The 18,528-nt window shown below is 50.7% G+C and overlaps 1 protein-coding gene across 1 annotated transcript; it reads right to left on the minus strand.

Moving 5' to 3' along the window:
- Window positions 1-16,272: 16,272 nt before the first annotated feature.
- LOC117863101 (BTB/POZ domain-containing protein At2g24240) lies at window positions 16,273-18,354 on the minus strand. Its single transcript, XM_034746693.2, has one exon. The coding sequence runs from the start codon at window positions 17,861-17,863 to the stop codon at window positions 16,526-16,528; it is 1,338 nt and encodes a 445-aa protein (XP_034602584.1). The 5' UTR covers window positions 17,864-18,354; the 3' UTR covers window positions 16,273-16,525.
- Between the last annotated feature and the right edge of the window lie 174 nt (window positions 18,355-18,528).

Below are 18,528 nucleotides of genomic sequence, written 5' to 3' on the forward strand. Positions count from 1 at the left end.
CGTGGCCGAGGCTAATTTAGTACGGTTGGTCTCCGCAACTGGTACTAAATTCTTTTTTCTTTTGTTTCATTTCTTATTTTTTTTATATTTCTTTATTATATATTAGTATTCGTATTTGTTTTCTAAGATACGATCATCAGGCTTAACACCGCTGGAGTCCTTCATGAGATCCATATTTGCCAAGAAGTAGACGATCCCATTAACGACTACGTTGTATCCGATATCGACCGTACGTTAAATGGAGGGTGCGGTCTCACCCTCCACCTCCGTCCATCCCCTATGCAGAGCGCTGTGACGACATCGGCCTAGCTAGGTTCAATTGGATACAAAGCACCTTGAACTCTCCGGTCGAGGGAACATAGTCGAGCGTAGACAAGCCTGATCCCATACGATCCGTGCTCTTACGGTTGACGCCGACGGTATAGATTTCCAAATAGGCTAGGCCCACCGGGTAGCCCGAGGCCCAGCACTAAAAAGCACGGCATGAGCATGGGCTCGGCACGAGGTGAATAGTGCCTGGGCCGGCCCGGCACGATGACAGTGCTAGGTCTGGGCCGCATCCCAGGCATGTTGGGCCAACACGAGCTCGACATGATTAATGGGACGGCTCGATGCTGACCCGACACCCCCGCGCCCCTCGCCTCCTGACCGTTGATCGCCGGCATCCCCTTGCCTCCCGACCGTTGGATCAAGCCATTGGAGAGGGGCGTATATAACCTCGCCGGCCGCCCTCCCCCCCCCCCCCCCCGACCGCAAACCCTAGCGACATTTCCCTCCCCTGGCTGCCGCTGTCGACTCTCGCCTCTGGCTCTCCGCTCTCTCACGCGCCTCGCCACCTCTGGCTCTCCGCCTCTGCTCTCTCACCTCTGCCCCTCTCGTCTCATCCCTCTCGGGCGACCGGAGGTCAGCGTCGGTCGCCTCCCGGCTCCCCTGGCCCCCCTCGCCTCTCGACCGTTGTCTGTTGGTGTTCTTCTATTGATTCGTTGGTGTGTTGTCTTCTTCCCCCAACCCCGCGGCCCCACCTCCTCTCGCTCCTCCCTGGCTTCGGTGTTCGGATCTATTGTTAGTTCACCTTGTCGTGCGCTCTGGTGCTCCAGATTTGTTGGTAAGCCGTTGCATTGTTGTCTTCTTCCCCCACCCCTCGCCCACTCCTCTGTCTTGTTGCCTCCTCTCGCTCCTCCCTGGCTCTGGTTCTCCGGATTCGTTGTTCGTTGACCTTGCCGTGCGCTCTGGTGCTCTGGATTCGTTGGTAAGCCATTGCGTTGTTGTCTGGTAGTGTTCTTCTACTGATTTGTTCTTGTTTTGTGTTTGCAGGTTGATCCATTGAGGGACCAGAGCGTCGGTGATGGATGGCGGCGACAATTTCTAGGTGCACACCATCAACGACGAGATTCGGATGATGGGCTAGCGAGGTGATGACGAGAGTGACATGGAGGCAGAGTGGGACGAGCTCTTCGGTGGCAGCGCTCTCGATCCAATCAACATAGCTGATGCTGAAGCACCACCTGCTGGTCAAGAAGCACCTGATGCTCCTGATCTAGACATGGTGAGCAGCGGCACCAAGAGGACCCATTCCACCACCTCTGAGTGCTGGAAGGACTTTGAAAAGATCTTCAAGGACATCAATGGGAAGAAGGTAAGGGTCTCTGCCAAGTGTAATCATTGTGGCATTATATATGCTGCTAGATCTTCCATTGGCACTGGCCATCTCAACAGGCATGTTGAGAAATGCCCAAAGATGAGGGCTAAGGTTCGTAGTTCCCCGTCTTTAATCCAATTCAACCCTGACGGTTCTGTCCGTTAATGGGATTACTCTGCTGAGGTAGCTCGTACTCAACTATGTCATTTGATTGGATCTATGTTTCGGTGCATCTGCTGCTTTTGAAGAATATATTAAACTTCCTCATAATCCTAAGTTTTCTGCTGTCTCTACGCAATCAACCACTAGAGATATGTGCAAGCACTTTACTGATTGCCATGCTAAGCTTATTGAATCATTTGTTGCTGTTTCATCTGTGTCTATCACTTCTGATATCTGATCTGGTAATGCTAAGAAAAATTACCTTAGTGTGGTTGCTCATGATGTTAATGCTGATTGGCAATTAGAGAAGAGGTTAATTAGTTTAAGGCTCATTGATGAATCTCACTCTGGCCAGAACATTTCTGACCGTGTGACTAATGTGCTAGAGGAGTATGATTTGATTTCAAAGGTGTTTTCTGTTACTTTGGATAATGCATCTGCTAATTCTACTGCTATGGAGAAACTTAGTCCTAAATTAGCTTCTTATGTTGGATCATTGTTCTTACATCAGCGTTGTGCTTGTCATATCATCAATCTCATGATTAAATCTGCCTTGAATCTCGTTGAGCCATATCTAGATGCATTTAGATCTGCAATATCTTTCATCAATGCTTCTAACCAGCGCATTGCTGCATTTAAGAGATTTTTTTTTGCTGTGAATGTTTGTCCTAGAAAGTTTGGTTTGGACATGGATGTCAGGTGGAACTCCACTTACCTCATGCTCAAGCATTTGCTCCCTTACAAACAAGCATTTAATATTTTCATTGAGACTAACTATCCCAGGGGTGAAAAAGATCCTTTACTGTTGACAGAAGAACATTGGACTGTTGCATAGAGTGTGCTATCCTTCTTTGAACTCTTTCATTACCGTTGCACTATCTGGTGTTTATTATCCTACCTCTCCACTTATGTTGCATCAGCTCATCTTGATTGCTAAGCATCTTAAATATTATGAAAATGATAAATTGCTTAGGCATGTGGTCCTTCCTACGAAAGATTACTATCTTAAGTACGGGAGAGACATTTCTATGCTTTATTCTGTTGCATTCATATTGGATCCTAGAACTAAATTGAAAGGTTTTCAAAATGTGCTCAGGTTGTTATCTAACCTTACTGGTCTTATTTCACTGATGTTAGAGCTGAACTATCCACTGCATTTAAACTGTATGATGACAAGTTTGATGCAGTAAAATTGCAAAAGCCTCCACCTCCATCCACTTCTGGTAAGAAAACTAGTGCTTGGGATGATATTTTTTCCACAGGTTCAGATTCTGGTGTATCTGCTTTTGGAATTCATGATGTCTCGGCACTAGCACGCTATTGCCTACCGTGCCACCGTGCCGGCCCGGCAAAAAAAAGGATTGTCGTGCCGGATTTAGGCTGACTGTTCGGTACGACGGCACAACACAGCACGCTACGGAATAGGTGTCAGATAGGGCTAGGCTATTTCGTGCCAGGGCCGGGCGGCCCATTTGGAAATCTATAGCCGACGGGCACGTCGCTGGGCAAGACGGCGCTGGCGCCGGTGGCCGTGTTGAGCACGCGCACGCGGGCTTTCTTCCCGTGCCTGGATAATGATGAGACGCAGGCCGTGTCTAGCTGCCAGCTCAGGAGCAGGTGCGCCGTCCTCCCTGACACGTATCCGCTTGACCACGCCGCCGGACAGGTCCATGATGCGGATCTCGCCGCTGCGATTGTGGAGGCCGGCGACGAGCGGGCGGCGGGACGCGTGGGCCGCGGCGAAGTGCGGCTCGGAGGTGAGCGACCGCCAGGAACGGCAGACCAGGCGGAGGCGGCAGAGCGCGTCGGCCGGGACGCGGAGCAGGACCTCGCACAGGAGATCCGTGGGCAGCACGCCGTCGTCGTCGTTGGCGACCGCGAGCGGTCTGCCTCGCTTGTTTCCTGCGGGCGCCGACGCCATTTCGGATAGGAAAAACTGGCCGGCGCAGGTGCTTCCTACCTAGCCCTCGTCGATATTTTCAAGTAGAAAGTCGAAACGGTTTATTATAAGAAGATCGATCGAAGTCGTCGAAGTCGAATTGGACTAGAATTTGCTGTGTGTAGTGGAATTCCTCCTTGGAGTTGCCGTGACTTCGGCCCCAGCTCCGTGGGCTGCGCCTTGTAGTTGGTGTTGCTGCTTGCCGATCCTTTGGGCCGGGGAACTGGGCCGTGGCTCAGTGACGTCACCCCGCAGAGAGTGTGCAGTCCAACCAACCCACTACCGCGCACGGCTTCGGCAGGTCGCAAAACATTACATTCGTCAAGCAGTCCAACCAACTATACACGGCTTTGGCAGGTTGCAAAACATTTCATTTGTAGGCTTCTTCACATTTCCGACATTTTCGTAAACATCTCAAGGTAGCGGGAAACCACATCGTAGTTTCGAAATTTTCAGTACAATGATCCATTTATCAGTACGTGAATGAACTTCAGTGACTTTATTACCAATTGACAGTTGCAGGAGTTAAAATTGTTTCCAACACCCATCAGCAACAGAATCACAACAACGAAAAAGTCAAAAAAGGATGAATGCATGATGGCAGTGGAGGGCAAACGATCAGCAGTCTCTTCCCTTTCAGAGCAAAGGACAATAATCCACGATGTACAGGCAGCCGACATATGATCTCAAGCAAAGAATATGCATACATATATATATTCAACTATTAGTTTAGCTGGTTAATGCGAGGAATCCAACCATGCATTTGTCTCAATCTGATGTACATATTTCCTTCATAAACCCTCTTATAATGTACCAGATAATATCATGGTTCCTATAGCAAACTGTTGCTTTCTATAACCTAACAACTGATACAGAACCCTATCTTTTTTTTCCTTTTTAAACAAAAACTTAATACACGTGTAGAGCCCTTGTTTGGTTATCATTTAACTGTCAGAACTCAATATCTACACTTGTATATCATGTTGAGGAATATTGGTAAAAATAAAAAATTAAAACACCAAATTATTTATTAATTGGAGTGTGAAGCTAAACCATTGCTTTTTCTAACTTAATAATTGATCAACACGGCAAAGTTTCTAGTCCCCTCGAAGGCTCACCTTCAAATTCAGTGCATGTATATGTATTCGATATCGCCATCATGCATGTCTAGTACTCTTTTTTTGAGGAAGCACATGAATGTTTTATGTTTAGTACTAGTTAACGTTTCCTTATGGTGCCATAAACATGACCCATGATATCAGTACCCTTCAGCTGCTGCTGCTACTACCATACTATTATTACTACTACTAATATTTACTTATCATCCTGTGTTAGTCATGCTGCTGCTACTCATCCCTCCATATCAGTGATTCTTGGTAGGTTTCAATGCTAGCTTACATTGCTTGGGATTAAAAGGCTTTATCGTTATTATTGTGCAATCAACATAATATAATTAGCTTAGGGGGTCAGCACACCGTGATCAATTGTTCAAATGAAGAATTCATGGAATATATGTAGAGTTTAATCACAGTATCAGAACATAGTATTCTTGCAGGTTCAGCATTATTGCAGTATGGTACATTTCAAATCCCTGCATATACATATGATGTATCGATTCACTAACCATCAGGAACCAATACTGAATCAAGCAAATAACAAGGTTCCAAACTTTCTCCAGAGATGCCAACCACCTATGTCAATGGTCAATCATTGTATCTCTCATAAAATGATCAAATATGATCCACCTTACGTCTCATCTGTCCCGTTATTTTAACCTTATTTATTATTTATTTGTTGAATAAACTACTCAGCAATCTAATGTGTGCAGCACTTTAGCTTCAAGGCATGAATTAACTTATCAACACGCATAAGCAACTGTAGGCAGACTAATATATGTTTAAAAAAAAGAGATAGTCGATACGCTTTTATACTCACTTTAATTTGTCTAGGGATGTAGTGCATGATCCTGAAGTTAACTAACTGCATAATTCATGTCAGTTTCAAAATGATAAAACCAAAATGAAATAAATTATACATTTTTCTTGATCATATATATAATTTACCCTCAACTCCATATTAACAACATATACCTGATCAATGACTCGCAAAATCCAGAACATTCCTTGATCGAAATACATTCCAAACATTTTGTGGTCTAAACAGATGAAGAAATAGAAAGTACTAAATTTACACTATATGTATGTCCATTCTTTTGTCATACATGTATACCTCCACCATCTACAATGTATAAGTAGGTATCTTATGACTATATTAATGTTTGCAATGTATTATACTATTATTGATAAGTTACCTAAGTACTTTATCTGATACAAATATAAGTTGCTTGCAGTGTCGACAATGTCTACACAAGGTGAAATTTGACAAGCAATATCTGTGAAACAATATTGAATTTAAGACCAACAAATTAGAGATTATATGTAAGAAGTTTTCATGATGGATCTACAACCAATAGTCTTACATTGTCATGTATTTAATTCTATAAATATTGATGGTCAAAGATTGTAAAAAATGATGAAAAAAAAATCCTAAAATGACTTACATTTACAATTGCCATTACCAATAAAATTAGATATGCTTAGTCTAACCAGCAATATGGAGTATTATTCAAACTTGAAAAAAGATCCTCTTTCTTGAGTGTCTTTATTCATATACATGATCACTGGTGGAGAACTGCGTTTTAGTCCCGGTTGGAGAGACATATAGGTCTCGAAAATCCAACCAAGACTAATCATTCGGGACTAAGGGTCCCATCTTTAGTCCCGGGTATTTCACCCGGGACTAACCCTAAACCTTAAATCCGGGTAACACCAAGTGGGACTAAAAAGGTTAAAAAAATAAAAAAAAAATTGGGCCGCGCAGCCCCAGCCGCTCGTGCCACCCACCACCGCACTCTTGCTACAGGTTGCACACCGCTCCATGGCCTTGGCCATGGCCCCTGGCACCCCGCCAACCCCTAGCAAGCCGGCGCGGGAGGCGGTCCTGGTCTCCGCGTGCCCCACCGACCCATGCGCTCCCGCACCAGCCGCACGGCCCCGGCCGCTCGTCGTGGGGAGCCGCACCCCCGCTGGCCGGACGGCATGCCGCGATGAGCCGCGCCCCCGCTGGAGGCCAGGCCGCGCGCCGCTCCATGGCCTTTGCCACGGCCGCCGGCACCCCACCAACCCTAGCAGACCGGCCGCGGGAGGCAGTCCCGGCCGTCATGTGCCCCGCCCGCGCTAGCTCGCCCCGCCGGCCACCTGCCCATCTGCGCCGGCCGTCGGGAGCCGCACTAGCTCACCCGCCGAAGGCCAGCCCGCGCCGCTCATGCCGCCCGTCGCTCTGCCTGGAAGAAAGGGAGAGGAGGAGAGAAGACAAGGAAGAAGAGAAAGAGCGCTGCCTGCGCGAGATAAGGGAGAAAGGGAGAAGAGGAGAGAAGATAAGGTGGAGAAAGGGGCGCCGCGTGAAAATATTTAGTCCCGGTTGGAGGATCTAACCTTGACTAAAAGGGGACTAAAGTTCTCTCGGTTTGAACCACCAACCGGGATTAAAAGAGCTCCGAGAGATTATAAAATTTAGATCCGGAACTAAAAATACTGGATGGAAGGTCTATTCTCTACTTGTGGTGGCTGTATGCGATCGCTAGAGATTGGCTAGGGGCGCATGCATGCCACACTGATGTGAGAACTAACATGTAGGCTCCAGTCTAGTTCCATCCTTAATCACATGACAGACTAGCTGACAGGCATCGATTGGGATTCCTCGTCACCTCAAGACCATCTTATAACTGTTCAGTTATATTTTTTAGATAAAGGAAGTTTTGTTGCTCAGTTGCACACAGGCACATAGCCATAGGTCAACTAAACATAAGATTGTAGTGAACAAAACTAGGTGACAGAACTAATGGGAACTGGCTAGATAATGCAAGTGGTTAACATGCTTATGAAAAAAAAAAGTACTGCCATGATCATTCATACGGTAGACCAAGACTACCGGCCAAACTAGAAAGATTCACCAGACTAGCAACCCTTACATGGAAGATCAATGCATGCGTCAATTTTTATTTGAAGTATGTTTATTTATAAATATGTGAGTAATGGAGGATGATGAACTGAGTAAGTACAGGGTCACATGCATTCGTAAAGAAGGTATATAGTCATTTTTGGAACTTAAGAATGCTCTCTTATTCCTGAGAATATCTTACACATGTCATTTTATTGTTTACAGGAATAGGATCTCTACTTGAAACTTTATATACAGACATTAACCGTTATAGCCCCAAAAGAACATAGAAAAACAGCCGTGGCAAGAAGGTTAGCAGTTCTAAAGTAGAAATCAGACTCTATTATATTGTAAAGAAAGCATGCAATATTGCAGCCTAGGTATAGTAGTTGGACGTTCTATATATGGTTGTCCAGTAAAATAAAAATTAGGAGCAACTTGCCCATCTTTTTTATGGAAAGACATTGCATGCAGTTGCATCGATCTCACGCCTTTCAAATGCATGTGCAAAGTTGCAATTTCTTAGGTTAACAGAATTGTCATTTTGTGTGCGAAGAACCAATATTCTTGTACTGATGAGAACTTTGTAGGATCGAACTTAAAATTCCCAAGCTTGCCTATGCCACTAAATGTTTCTAAACCAACATGTTATTTTTACCAGCTTGACTGCTTGCACGTACGTTGAAACATCCTACGAAAATTCCATGCTTCAGCATACTGTACCTTTAATATAAATTACGGTGAGACAGTACAACATGTATTTGGCCTATGTATGACCTGAAAAGCATTATTCTTTTAATTAGAAATGAGAGGATATTCTGCTAAATCCTATACCCCAAGTCCCCAACTAATTCTACCCGCAATGCACAGTAAATCCCCTTAACTAAATTGAGCAAACTTTTTGGAACTATTTGTTTCATAATCTATAATCTCTTATTGGCCATCAAATAGGATTTATGTACTTAATTTGCACAACAAGAAATTCAGAAATATATCGTGAGTCTCCCTAAGGACACATCAAGTCAAACTTGCTGCATGTGCGGCCAGGAACTTGAGTACGAGCTCCGTGAATAGAACAGTAGCTAGCTATATCTCAACAGTATCCTACATATCTGGTGCCACTAGGGGACAATGTATCGTTGCACCATTACTCCTACTTTGAATACCAGCGACGTGACTATTCGAGGTGTAAATTCTCAAGAACAGAAAAGGACGGCAGCACAAGAGATAACTGACCGATCGGGATGATAAGATGTGGAAACGGCAGCGACAGATCTGCCAACCGCGACAACGTACTGTGCCCTTCCTCCACCCCCGAAATTCCATGCATTTTTCTTGCCCGTCCTCTCGCCAGTCGCTAGCGTCTCCTGTTCTGTCTTGCTCAGCTCATCATCTCATCTGCTCCACACTGTGCTGCTTGTGAATCGCTCTCGAGCTTAACAGTGCCTGCCCCTGAAAACCAAAGAGGAAACCAAGAACGAGACAGAAGAGGAACAAGCTGACTGGCCTGTGAGTAGGAGTAAATAGATCTGGTCAAAAAAACCATGGAGGGATCACGGTCTCTCGGATCCATGCGTCCGGCCGGTAGATTCCATGGACGATGCTGCTGCCATGTCCCGGGTTCCAAGATCCATCAATGGCACAGTAAACACTATGTATTTCCTTCCCAAGAAAGGAGTAAAAAATTGTGGTGGTACTTCCCCTAATGGTATAGGCCTCCTCGGAAAAGATGAACGGAGGAGCCTCGTACGAGGCCGAGGAAGCAAGGAGGGAAAAGACACGAGCAAGTACAGGCAGCAGCAGAACCCCCCGGTTCCATCAACCATCAAATCAAACAGTGCCATGAATGTAAAACGACGACCCGATAGATCGAACAAATCCAAACTCCAAAGTCGAGATCAAAATTCTCTTGCGAAAGAAGATGAAAAACACAACCCAAAGATGAGAACCTGATCCCGCGTCCAGGGCCACGGAGGCAAGCTGGAGGCCGAGGGCTAGCTAGGGCGTGGCGGGAGGGGCGGCGCCGGCCGGCGGTGCGTGAGCGAGAGCCGCGCCCATGAGGGGTGCCAGCGGATGACAGAAAGAGTAGTGAGCACGCGGCCGCGACGGCACATCCGCGCCGGTGCCATCACGCCCGGCCGTGTGCTCACTCTCTTCTGTCACCGCGCGCGCCGCCCGCGCCGCCGGACCGGGCAGCCGACCTCCCGCCCGCCCCGCCGCTCGTCACTCCCATGACACCCCCGACCGCCGGCCTGGCTGGTCCACGGCCGAACTGGGACGGCGAGAAAGACGCGAAAGCCTGGGGGTGTTTTGGCCGCTAATCTGGCGACTGGCGAGGAGGAGCGCGTACCGGCCGTGCCCGATTTATAGCGGGGAGGTGGGCCAGGCCAGGCGTGGCAGGCAGGCTGGCTGGACGCTCTCGCTCCAGCTGATCAAGAGCTGAGGGGCTTTAGGGTTCGCGCTGGTGGTGTGCGCCGCGTGCCGCGCGCGGCGGCTGCTGCGAGCCGACGAGAGGCGGGATCGGAGCTTGGCAACGGCGAGGGGTGGCGGCTCGATCGATCGGCCGGCCGGCATCGCTGGCCGGCTAGCTAGGCTGGCGGCCGGTTACCCTTGCCTCTGCGCGGCCGGGGGAATTGGTGCGCGCGCGGGGTGGGGTTGCTCCAGGAGATAAGGGTATTAAAATGGAGGGCCAGTAGGGGCTTGACACGGAGCACATGCCCTTGCCTGTGACCCCACGCTGCCAGTAGCTTTTTTTTCCTCCCTGCCGCGCCGCTAAATTCAGAAAGGGAACGAGATCACGCCCGCATTATTACTCCACAATTCAGGGGGTACGTGGCCACTTGTAGTCCGGACAGTTAAAAAGGTGATCCGGCTTAATGGGACACGCTGAAACTGACTGGTAAAACTTTTCCAGCCAACAAAATTTGACCCGTAAAGTTAACCTCCAAGTTTCTTGGCAAGTTGTTCACTACTGCTGCTAGTACTAGTGCTTTGCAGTGCAAATCTAAACAAAGATCACGAGTTACCTTTCGATAAAAACAGCATGAGTTACTACATGGGGGAGTGGCGCAAAGAATCAGGGGGTCCACCACTGGGTAGACTAGTACTCCTGCGACGGGTGCTGTGGAAATCTGCGACGCTGGGTAGCCTTGCCCCTGCAGCGAGCGATATGATATGACAGTACGACGTGGGGCGCGGCCTGGTCCGCCGGTGGTCGATCGGCGCCGGCACCGAGGCCGGGGTGAGCCAGCTGATCCGCGGCATGCCTCCCCCGTGGATTTCTTTTTCTGGGGCGTGCCTGCGACCGCTGCGAGTCCCGAAGCATGCATGCACACCCTGTGGCCTGCGCGCCTTTGCTAACCGTTCCGCTGAGACCAAGATATGCTACGCCGGAGCGCTACGGCCATAGGCCTGGTACCAGGCTACCAGCACAGAATTTGTACACCGGTGGTGGTGGTCCACGGTACGGGTACCACTGCAGGGGGTCCCGTTTGGAACGAAAAATAGTTTAGCGTCATGGGGTTTTGGAGAGAGAATAACGATCTTTATAGAAATTGGCAAAAGTTCATGTCCTTTCCAGATGGATCAAGACCAGCTGGACCTACGCGAAGGGTGGTGACGGTCGGAGTATATAAATCCAAATTCAATTGGAGTTTCTTACTTAGCCAGATTCGGTGGATTTTTTAGAAGAAAAGAATAAGCATCCCCTAAATTTTGGTAAACGTTCCCCTCATTTACAAATGGATTAAGAGCGTTATTCAAGGTGTGCCAGCGGAGAACTAGGTGAAACATGAGAAGGGACATTCATAGGAAACAAGTGATTTAGCATGTATTTATAACCATGCTGAAGCCCTGTGCTTGAGAGTTGAGAAGGTGCGTACTCATCTATATATGTGGTTTGATGACAAAACATGAGAAAATGGACATTCATCAGAAGCAAGTGTTAGCAAGTATTTATGACCAGGTAGGGACCTTGCCTTTAAAAAAATAGCAGGAGCAGGGCCCTACTGAATAAATTAAATATTGAAATTTAAGATGAAGTGTAGGAATTAATTTTAAAAATTAAACTGATGATTTCCTTCTGAACCTAAGATAAAAAGTGTTTCGAAAGCAAAGCATTATTTTCAACTCTTATATAGGTCCAGAATAGATAGTCTATCTTCCTCTTTTAGCAAGCGACCTTTTTTGAGGTTTCTTTGCATTCATATCTAATGCATGCCAAAGACAATGTTTCCTGAAGTGATCAATCATCTCAAGATGGTAACTGGCACTTTCTTTGTGCATACTAGCAAATTTGTAAAAGAAGAAATTATTGACTTTATCATAATTAGTTTTCCTGCTCCGGAGAGCAAATTAGATTTGAAGTTACTAGCATACAGTTTTCACATCTTTGGACTAGTGGCGGGAACTGTTGAACTGAAGGTTTGCTTGCTCTGGCGTACATGCAAATAGGTAAAAGTCAATTATTTTCGTTATAGATCGGAAAATTCCTTATAGTGATAACAACTTGAATTCAAACTTTAAGGTTAACACTTTCTAAAAATCAACCTGCATTTAACCGCTTTAGAGTTAGATATTGAATGCACAAAATAGATAAAATATGCTTTTGTAAGCTATAGCTACAGTTGTGAAGCTTGGGTTGACTTTGAGAAACTCTTAACCGGCCTACTTGTTTTGCTTGCTAACATTCGTTACATGACAAATGTCAGTTTTCCTCCCACCGATACTCCATCTGAATCATTCTTTTAAGAGCTCTTATAAGTGGTTAAGGCTTATAGGAAGGAGTAAAGGCAATAATGGAGCTATATAGAAGTTTTCTATTTATAGAACTAACGAAGTTGAACTTGGCACCCCCTAAACCTCATAGATTATGGGTCGACTCCATGCCACCCGGCTCCTGTGATGAATTATGGCATGCATGGCTTCTAGCGAGTACTCCTACAAGATTACCCTATATTGGCTATATATACGCATGGCACCCATCCTCTTGGACTGTGGAAGCAGAGAACAAATGCCACGTCCGGAGGTGTGGGACAACAATGGAAGCCAGGAAAAGAAAATGCCATGCGAACATGTTTGACTGCCGACTTGCCGAGAAATTAAAAAGAAATGCACGGAATTTTCTTTCCAGAGGGGGGCAGGAGCACAGCCAATCTCCGCGCTAGCAGAATTCCGTTTCGCCTCATACTCCTCTGCTCTAATTTACTCCCAATAGCTAGGTCGCGGATCGACGCGCTTCCCTCTCGCTCGCCAGAGCATCATCTCGCACGCGTGCGTGAGTTCGTCTATCCCCTCTCGGCCGCACGAGCATGGTCGCATTTGTTAAATTCAGCAAGCTAGCACTAGCACGCATGCTGCTTTAGTTCTTGTGGTCCTATTCGCTCGCGTGCCGCGCCGAAGCTATGTGTGTCTGTACCAAGCCCCTCCTATATCAAAATTCAAAGGTAAAAGCCACTAGGTAAAGATCGATGCTGGAGCAGTACTACACGGGCAAATAAAATCGGTCATCAACAATGCTTGTGGTCCCTTGAATATTTGAGCATTTTGGCACACACGCATCCATGCCTAGCTACCGACGATGCCAAGCAGCGCGATGGGCCGATGGGCCCGGGCGCCGACAGGTGTAAGGTGTTTGCATCGGTCGATCAGCTGAGCGCGAAGGCCGGCCGGCAAGCGAATAGGATGGGCGCCACGGCCCCCGGTCGCCCGCCCCCCGGCCTCGGCCTCGGCGGATCGGGGCGCGGCGGCCGTGCACGCGCGCGCACGGCGCCCCAGCGTACCCGCCCGCCCGCCGCGCGAGCGGGTGTGGGGTTGGCGCGCTCGTACTGCGCTGTAGTGGCGTGGTGGAGCCGTGGTACTTGCCGTTGTCAATTATGGCTTAGGCCACATGACGACGCGATCGGGGCCGGGCGTCCGGCCCTGCCTAGTTGTACAGGCTAGAGGCTAGCGGGCGTGTACCTGCAGGTGCGTACAGGGGCAAGTCACGTCCGCGTCTCGCGCGGCGGATCTACCCGCTCGGCTCGTGCGGTCGCGATGGGTTGGTTGGATCTCCGAAGTGGAAACTGGGAGGTGCGTAGTTTTGGTAAGGTCTCAGATTCAGGCTACACGCGTTTGACGAGCAAGGGTTAGCCGTTCTGTTCTTAGCAATTCTGAGCTTTCTGTTTTTTTTTTCTTTTGTGAATTTTGTGTCAAGATTCTGAACTTCTTTTTTTTTAGTGGGGGATTCTGAACTTCTCCAACAGCATATGTAAAACTGTGACCTAAAATCAGTTTTAGTTACAGGAAAGAGAGAAATTTAGACACTTCAAAGTTAGCCTCTCCAACAACATAGGTAAATCTGGAGACTATAATCCTTTCAAGGACTAATCTGCAAATAAAATCTTTTTTCAAGGGCCAATCTATAACTTGACTATCTTCTTATCCCTTCACCTCCTCATCCCGCCGCTGGCCTACTTCTCGCGCCGCCACTCGCCTCGCGCCCGCCGGCCGCCGCTCGCGCCACGCCGCGTCGCTCCACTCCTCTTCTCCCTCGCCCCCTGCTCCACTCACCCCGCCGCCTTCTCCTCCCTCCCCGCGTCCTTTCGCCGCCGCTCCACCCGCGCGCGGCCCGTAGCTGCTCCGCGCGCACCTCCGCCGCCGTCCTCTACTCCCGGCCCGCGCCCGGCGTCCCCTGGTGCCCTTCCTCGCCCCGGCGCTGTGCGGGAGCTCCAGGGGGTCCTCGCCGCGCGGGGCCCCGGTTTCTCGCTCGCGCAGCTCCTCGTCGGGGGCGTCGACGAGGTCCGCCGCCTGCACGAGTCCGACGACGGGGGCTTCCGGTTTGTGCCCTACTACGCCAGCGACGGCTCCCGCAAGGTACGCTGCACCAATTGCTGTTCTTGAGCCGGTCCTCATCTTCTCCTGCACCTCACCTTCATCCTCACCGTCGATTCGAGGCCGGCGGCGCGCACAAAGGGTTGGGCTGGTTCAGTGGATGTGAATCGAGGACGGGGACGGCAAGAGCATGGGGACGGTGGAACCGAGCATGGGGGTTCTTGAATCGAGCTCGGGGTGGATTTCCATGGCGGCAGTGGTGGCCGGAGGCGAGGAGGACGCCAGCGACGCAGGGGCGGAGGGGACAGAAGCGGCACGGAAAGCTCCGACCAGGAGCGGTTGGCCTTCCCGCCAGAGAGGAGAGAATATAGCAAACTGGGAGTTGGGCACGTATACTGAGAGAGAAATTTAGATCATAGTTAAAAAAAATAGTAATAGCATATATATGCTGTTGGAGTAGTTTTTTTTTCTGTTTTGCTGTTTTAAGATATCTTGGTACTTTTTAGGGATACGTATTCATTTTACAGTTGGAGATGCTCTGACACTGGGGATATGAATCATCGAGTCGACACCAGGCAAAGCCTTCCCGATATCGCTCTCCACTCTCCAGTGGCGCCCCCTGCCCCCCGTGGGGCGTGCCGCGGCTCCTATCATTGATTGGTCCACCCTGTCCCGGCACATGGATCGGACGGACAGCAGGGGGGCACGCACTCACGCACCCTCGTGCTCCTGCTCCTGCTGCGTTCCTCCAATTATTTCAGCTGTACGCTAGGTAGATCATCGTACTCGACTCCAGATTTTAAACACTGATGTACTTGGCAGCTTAATTCATTGGTTCAGCTGTTCAGTCAGGTTTCGCCTCAAGCCAAGTATTCGTACACCAGTTCAGTTCTGACGCTGATGCTGTAACCAACCCCCCTCTCGCAGTCGCAGATAGCACGAGACACCACTCCCAAGTCAACCAACCAATGAGCAGGAGCCGAATCCAGCGTTGCAACATGTTTGAGCGAACAATCGGGTAGCCTCTCTGCTGACCGTTCTTTTCTCTGCTCGGTGACGTTCGGAATGTTCGGTCCCTGTCACGGAACAGGGCGAGATCATTTCGTCAGTCATGACAAGGGGTAGCGATCGCTATGCCACGGCAGCGTCGCGCATCCTTTTCGTGTGCGCTTTACGCCAGGGTTCGGCCATGGCCAGGATGAGCTAGCTCCGTCCTGTGCCTTCCGTTCCAAGTCGAGTCATCGCAGGATAAGAAATTCGGGATGGATAGATAATAAATATGATATATCCAGACAGGTACTGGCACCACCAAATCCAAAAAAGCAAAAGCTCACCCACTCGCTTCGTCTCCACTGGTTCGGCTTGGTTTCCCCAGCTCCAGCTCCACCTGCAGGGAGTATCCGCGGTTGCCAGTATACTGCTGAAGAACAGAGTAGAAACCATGTAGCTACAGAATGGTTATGATCTGAACTCATTTCAAGAAGGAAATCTGAAAAATAGATGAGTGCAGATCGTCGAGACAGGCTTGAACAACATTATGCGAGCGATGATGGGCGACATCGAAAACTGTCGTTAGTACGTCAGTAGTATGAAAACGCAGGCCTAGCTGCAGAGAGGGGCTCACATAAACCGACATCCTTCAGAGAGGAATCCACGTGTGATGATTTCGACAGAACATCTGACACAAGGAGCAAGCAAATTCAAGTATACTATACGCACAAACTAGGGATCAGAAAGCAGTCGAATATTCATCTATTTTTTGTTTACAAAGTTTAGGTACACCGTCAACCAATTCTCATTCTCTAAGACCAAAAGTTACAATGTGTTCAGTATGCAGGAACCATTCTGGGTATTTCTTTCCTGTGTTAAGTGCGCACCAGCGCTTGCAATTGCAAGCTGCAGTGCAAGAACGAATGGTACATTACGGATCAAGTCACGAGTACACAGCAAACAAGCAGGTCGTGGTCCACCGGCGGTCAGATGATCGGCGGCGGCGGCGTCTCCCAGACATCGAACACGTTCTCCTCGTTGTGCAGGGCGAAGAGCCGGTCGCCGCCGATGGAGAAGTCACAGATGGCGCCGCCGTGGCTCCGCCGGAGCGTCGACGTCAGCACGTACTCGGGCCCGCTGAACACGGAGATGCTGTCGTTCATCGACGAGAAGAGCTGCCCGCCGTGCGTGGCGAGCTTCGGGTAGCAGCTCTCCTCGCCGGGCACCTTCCGGTTCATCAGCTTGCTGCGGGAGCTCCAGCGCACGCCGCCGGCGCCGCTCCGGAGGTCGAGGAAGCCGAGGTCGTCGTACTGGTTGATCACGCAGACGGAGCGCTCGTCCTCCATGGCGATGGCGTGGAGCACGCGCTTGTCGTCGAGCGACGCGGCGGCGCCGGCGTCGGACCAGGACCAGGCCACGTCCTTGGCCCGGAAGTCCAGCAGGCCGATGAAACAGTTGTCGGCCTTGGGGAACAGCGTAGCCACCATGAGCGCGTTGGTGGCGTCCAGCCACTGGAGCTTGTCGGCGTCGCCCAGTGCGCAGCCGGGGGGCTCGTAGAAGAAGTCGGCCTGCTCGCCGGTGGCGCGGTCCCAGACGCCGATGCCGTACTCGTTGAGCCGGCCCTTGCAGCTGGCGAAGATGCTCGAGTCCTGGTCGAACGCCAGCGCACCGGCGGTGAAGGACTTGGCCTGCCGGCCGTGCGCGACGCGGAAGCGGTGGCGGAGCTCGCCGGAGGCGGCGGAGAACGCGGCCATGCCGCCGTCGCACTTGCCCAGCCGCTCGCGCGCCGCGATCAGGAGCGTGCCGGCGTCGAGGTAGGCCGCGTCGTTGACCTGCGAGTGGTCGAGCGAGACCGGGCGGCGCTCGTCGAGCATCCAGTTGTACACGCGCACGGCGCCGCCGTGCGCGACGCAGCAACCGCCGTCGGGCGCGGCGCGGATGGCCGTGCCGTCCCCGGGTGCGCGCCCGGGCACGGACGCGGCCAGGCGGAGGCGGTCCCCGTCGAAAGCGCCCCACCGCGCGGCGCGGACGTGGTCGAGGAGGCCGTAGTAGAGCGCCTCGCGGTAGAGGAGCTTCTCCGGGAGGTGCGGCGGCACGTGGAGGCTGCCCGTGCGGAGCAGGTCCAGCAGCACCGCGAAGCACGCCGGGTTGCGGTCGATGAAGTACTCGGCTACCCCGCCGCCCCCGCCGCCGGAGGAGACGTTCCAGGAGGAGTCGAGCAGCGCGCCGAGCATGGAGTCCCGGCCGGCGTTGGCGAGCGTGGTGGTGGTCGTCTCGAACACCTGCCCGCCCACGTTGAACCGCACGCGCCCGCTGCCCGCCATCGCCGGCGCTTGCCCAAGAACCGATCCTTACACCGTCCCAGCTTGGCGCGGCATCCGGCTCACAATCTCCGATCGAATTGCGCCGCGAATCCGGTGGGGATCGAATTGCCGGACTTGCCTCCTCTGCTGCGCTGTACCTGGCGGTTGGGGAGGCCGCAGCGGATTGGGCAATTACTACTGGCCGCGTCTGTACGAGGTCGCGGCGTGTATGTATACGAGCTAGCATCAACTGGTTGGTTGGATCGCTGCCTCGGCCTGATTTATGGCGTAACGGCAGCGCGGAGGCGGAGGCGGGGGAAGAGGAGGAGACGGGGGAGGACGGGCGAGGCTGGTGGTGGGGACGGGCAGGTAGCAGGCGAAGGTGGTGGTGGGGTGGTGTCGCTTTGGCGTGAAGACGGCGCTTGCTTGGGAGGACAAGTCCCCCGTCGCCACCGCCGCGGCCGGGGTCGGGGTTTCTAGCTGTTTTCCCCATTTGGGGGTCCATCGAGCGAAACGCCTAGTGACAAAAATTCCACCTAAATTGCTTGTAATCTTGCTACCTAGTCAACGATCCTCTCGAGGGGCAAATAGGGGGGACCTCGTCGACGTCGAGTCGTCATGGTGAATTAGAGTCCGCCACGTTTGACGTGGAAAGGCAGGATTCGCACGGCCGGCTTGTTAGCTGC

The sequence above is a fragment of the Setaria viridis genome, chromosome 7, assembly GCF_005286985.2.
Source record: "Setaria viridis chromosome 7, Setaria_viridis_v4.0, whole genome shotgun sequence".
NCBI classification, from domain to species: Eukaryota; Viridiplantae; Streptophyta; class Magnoliopsida; order Poales; family Poaceae; genus Setaria; species Setaria viridis.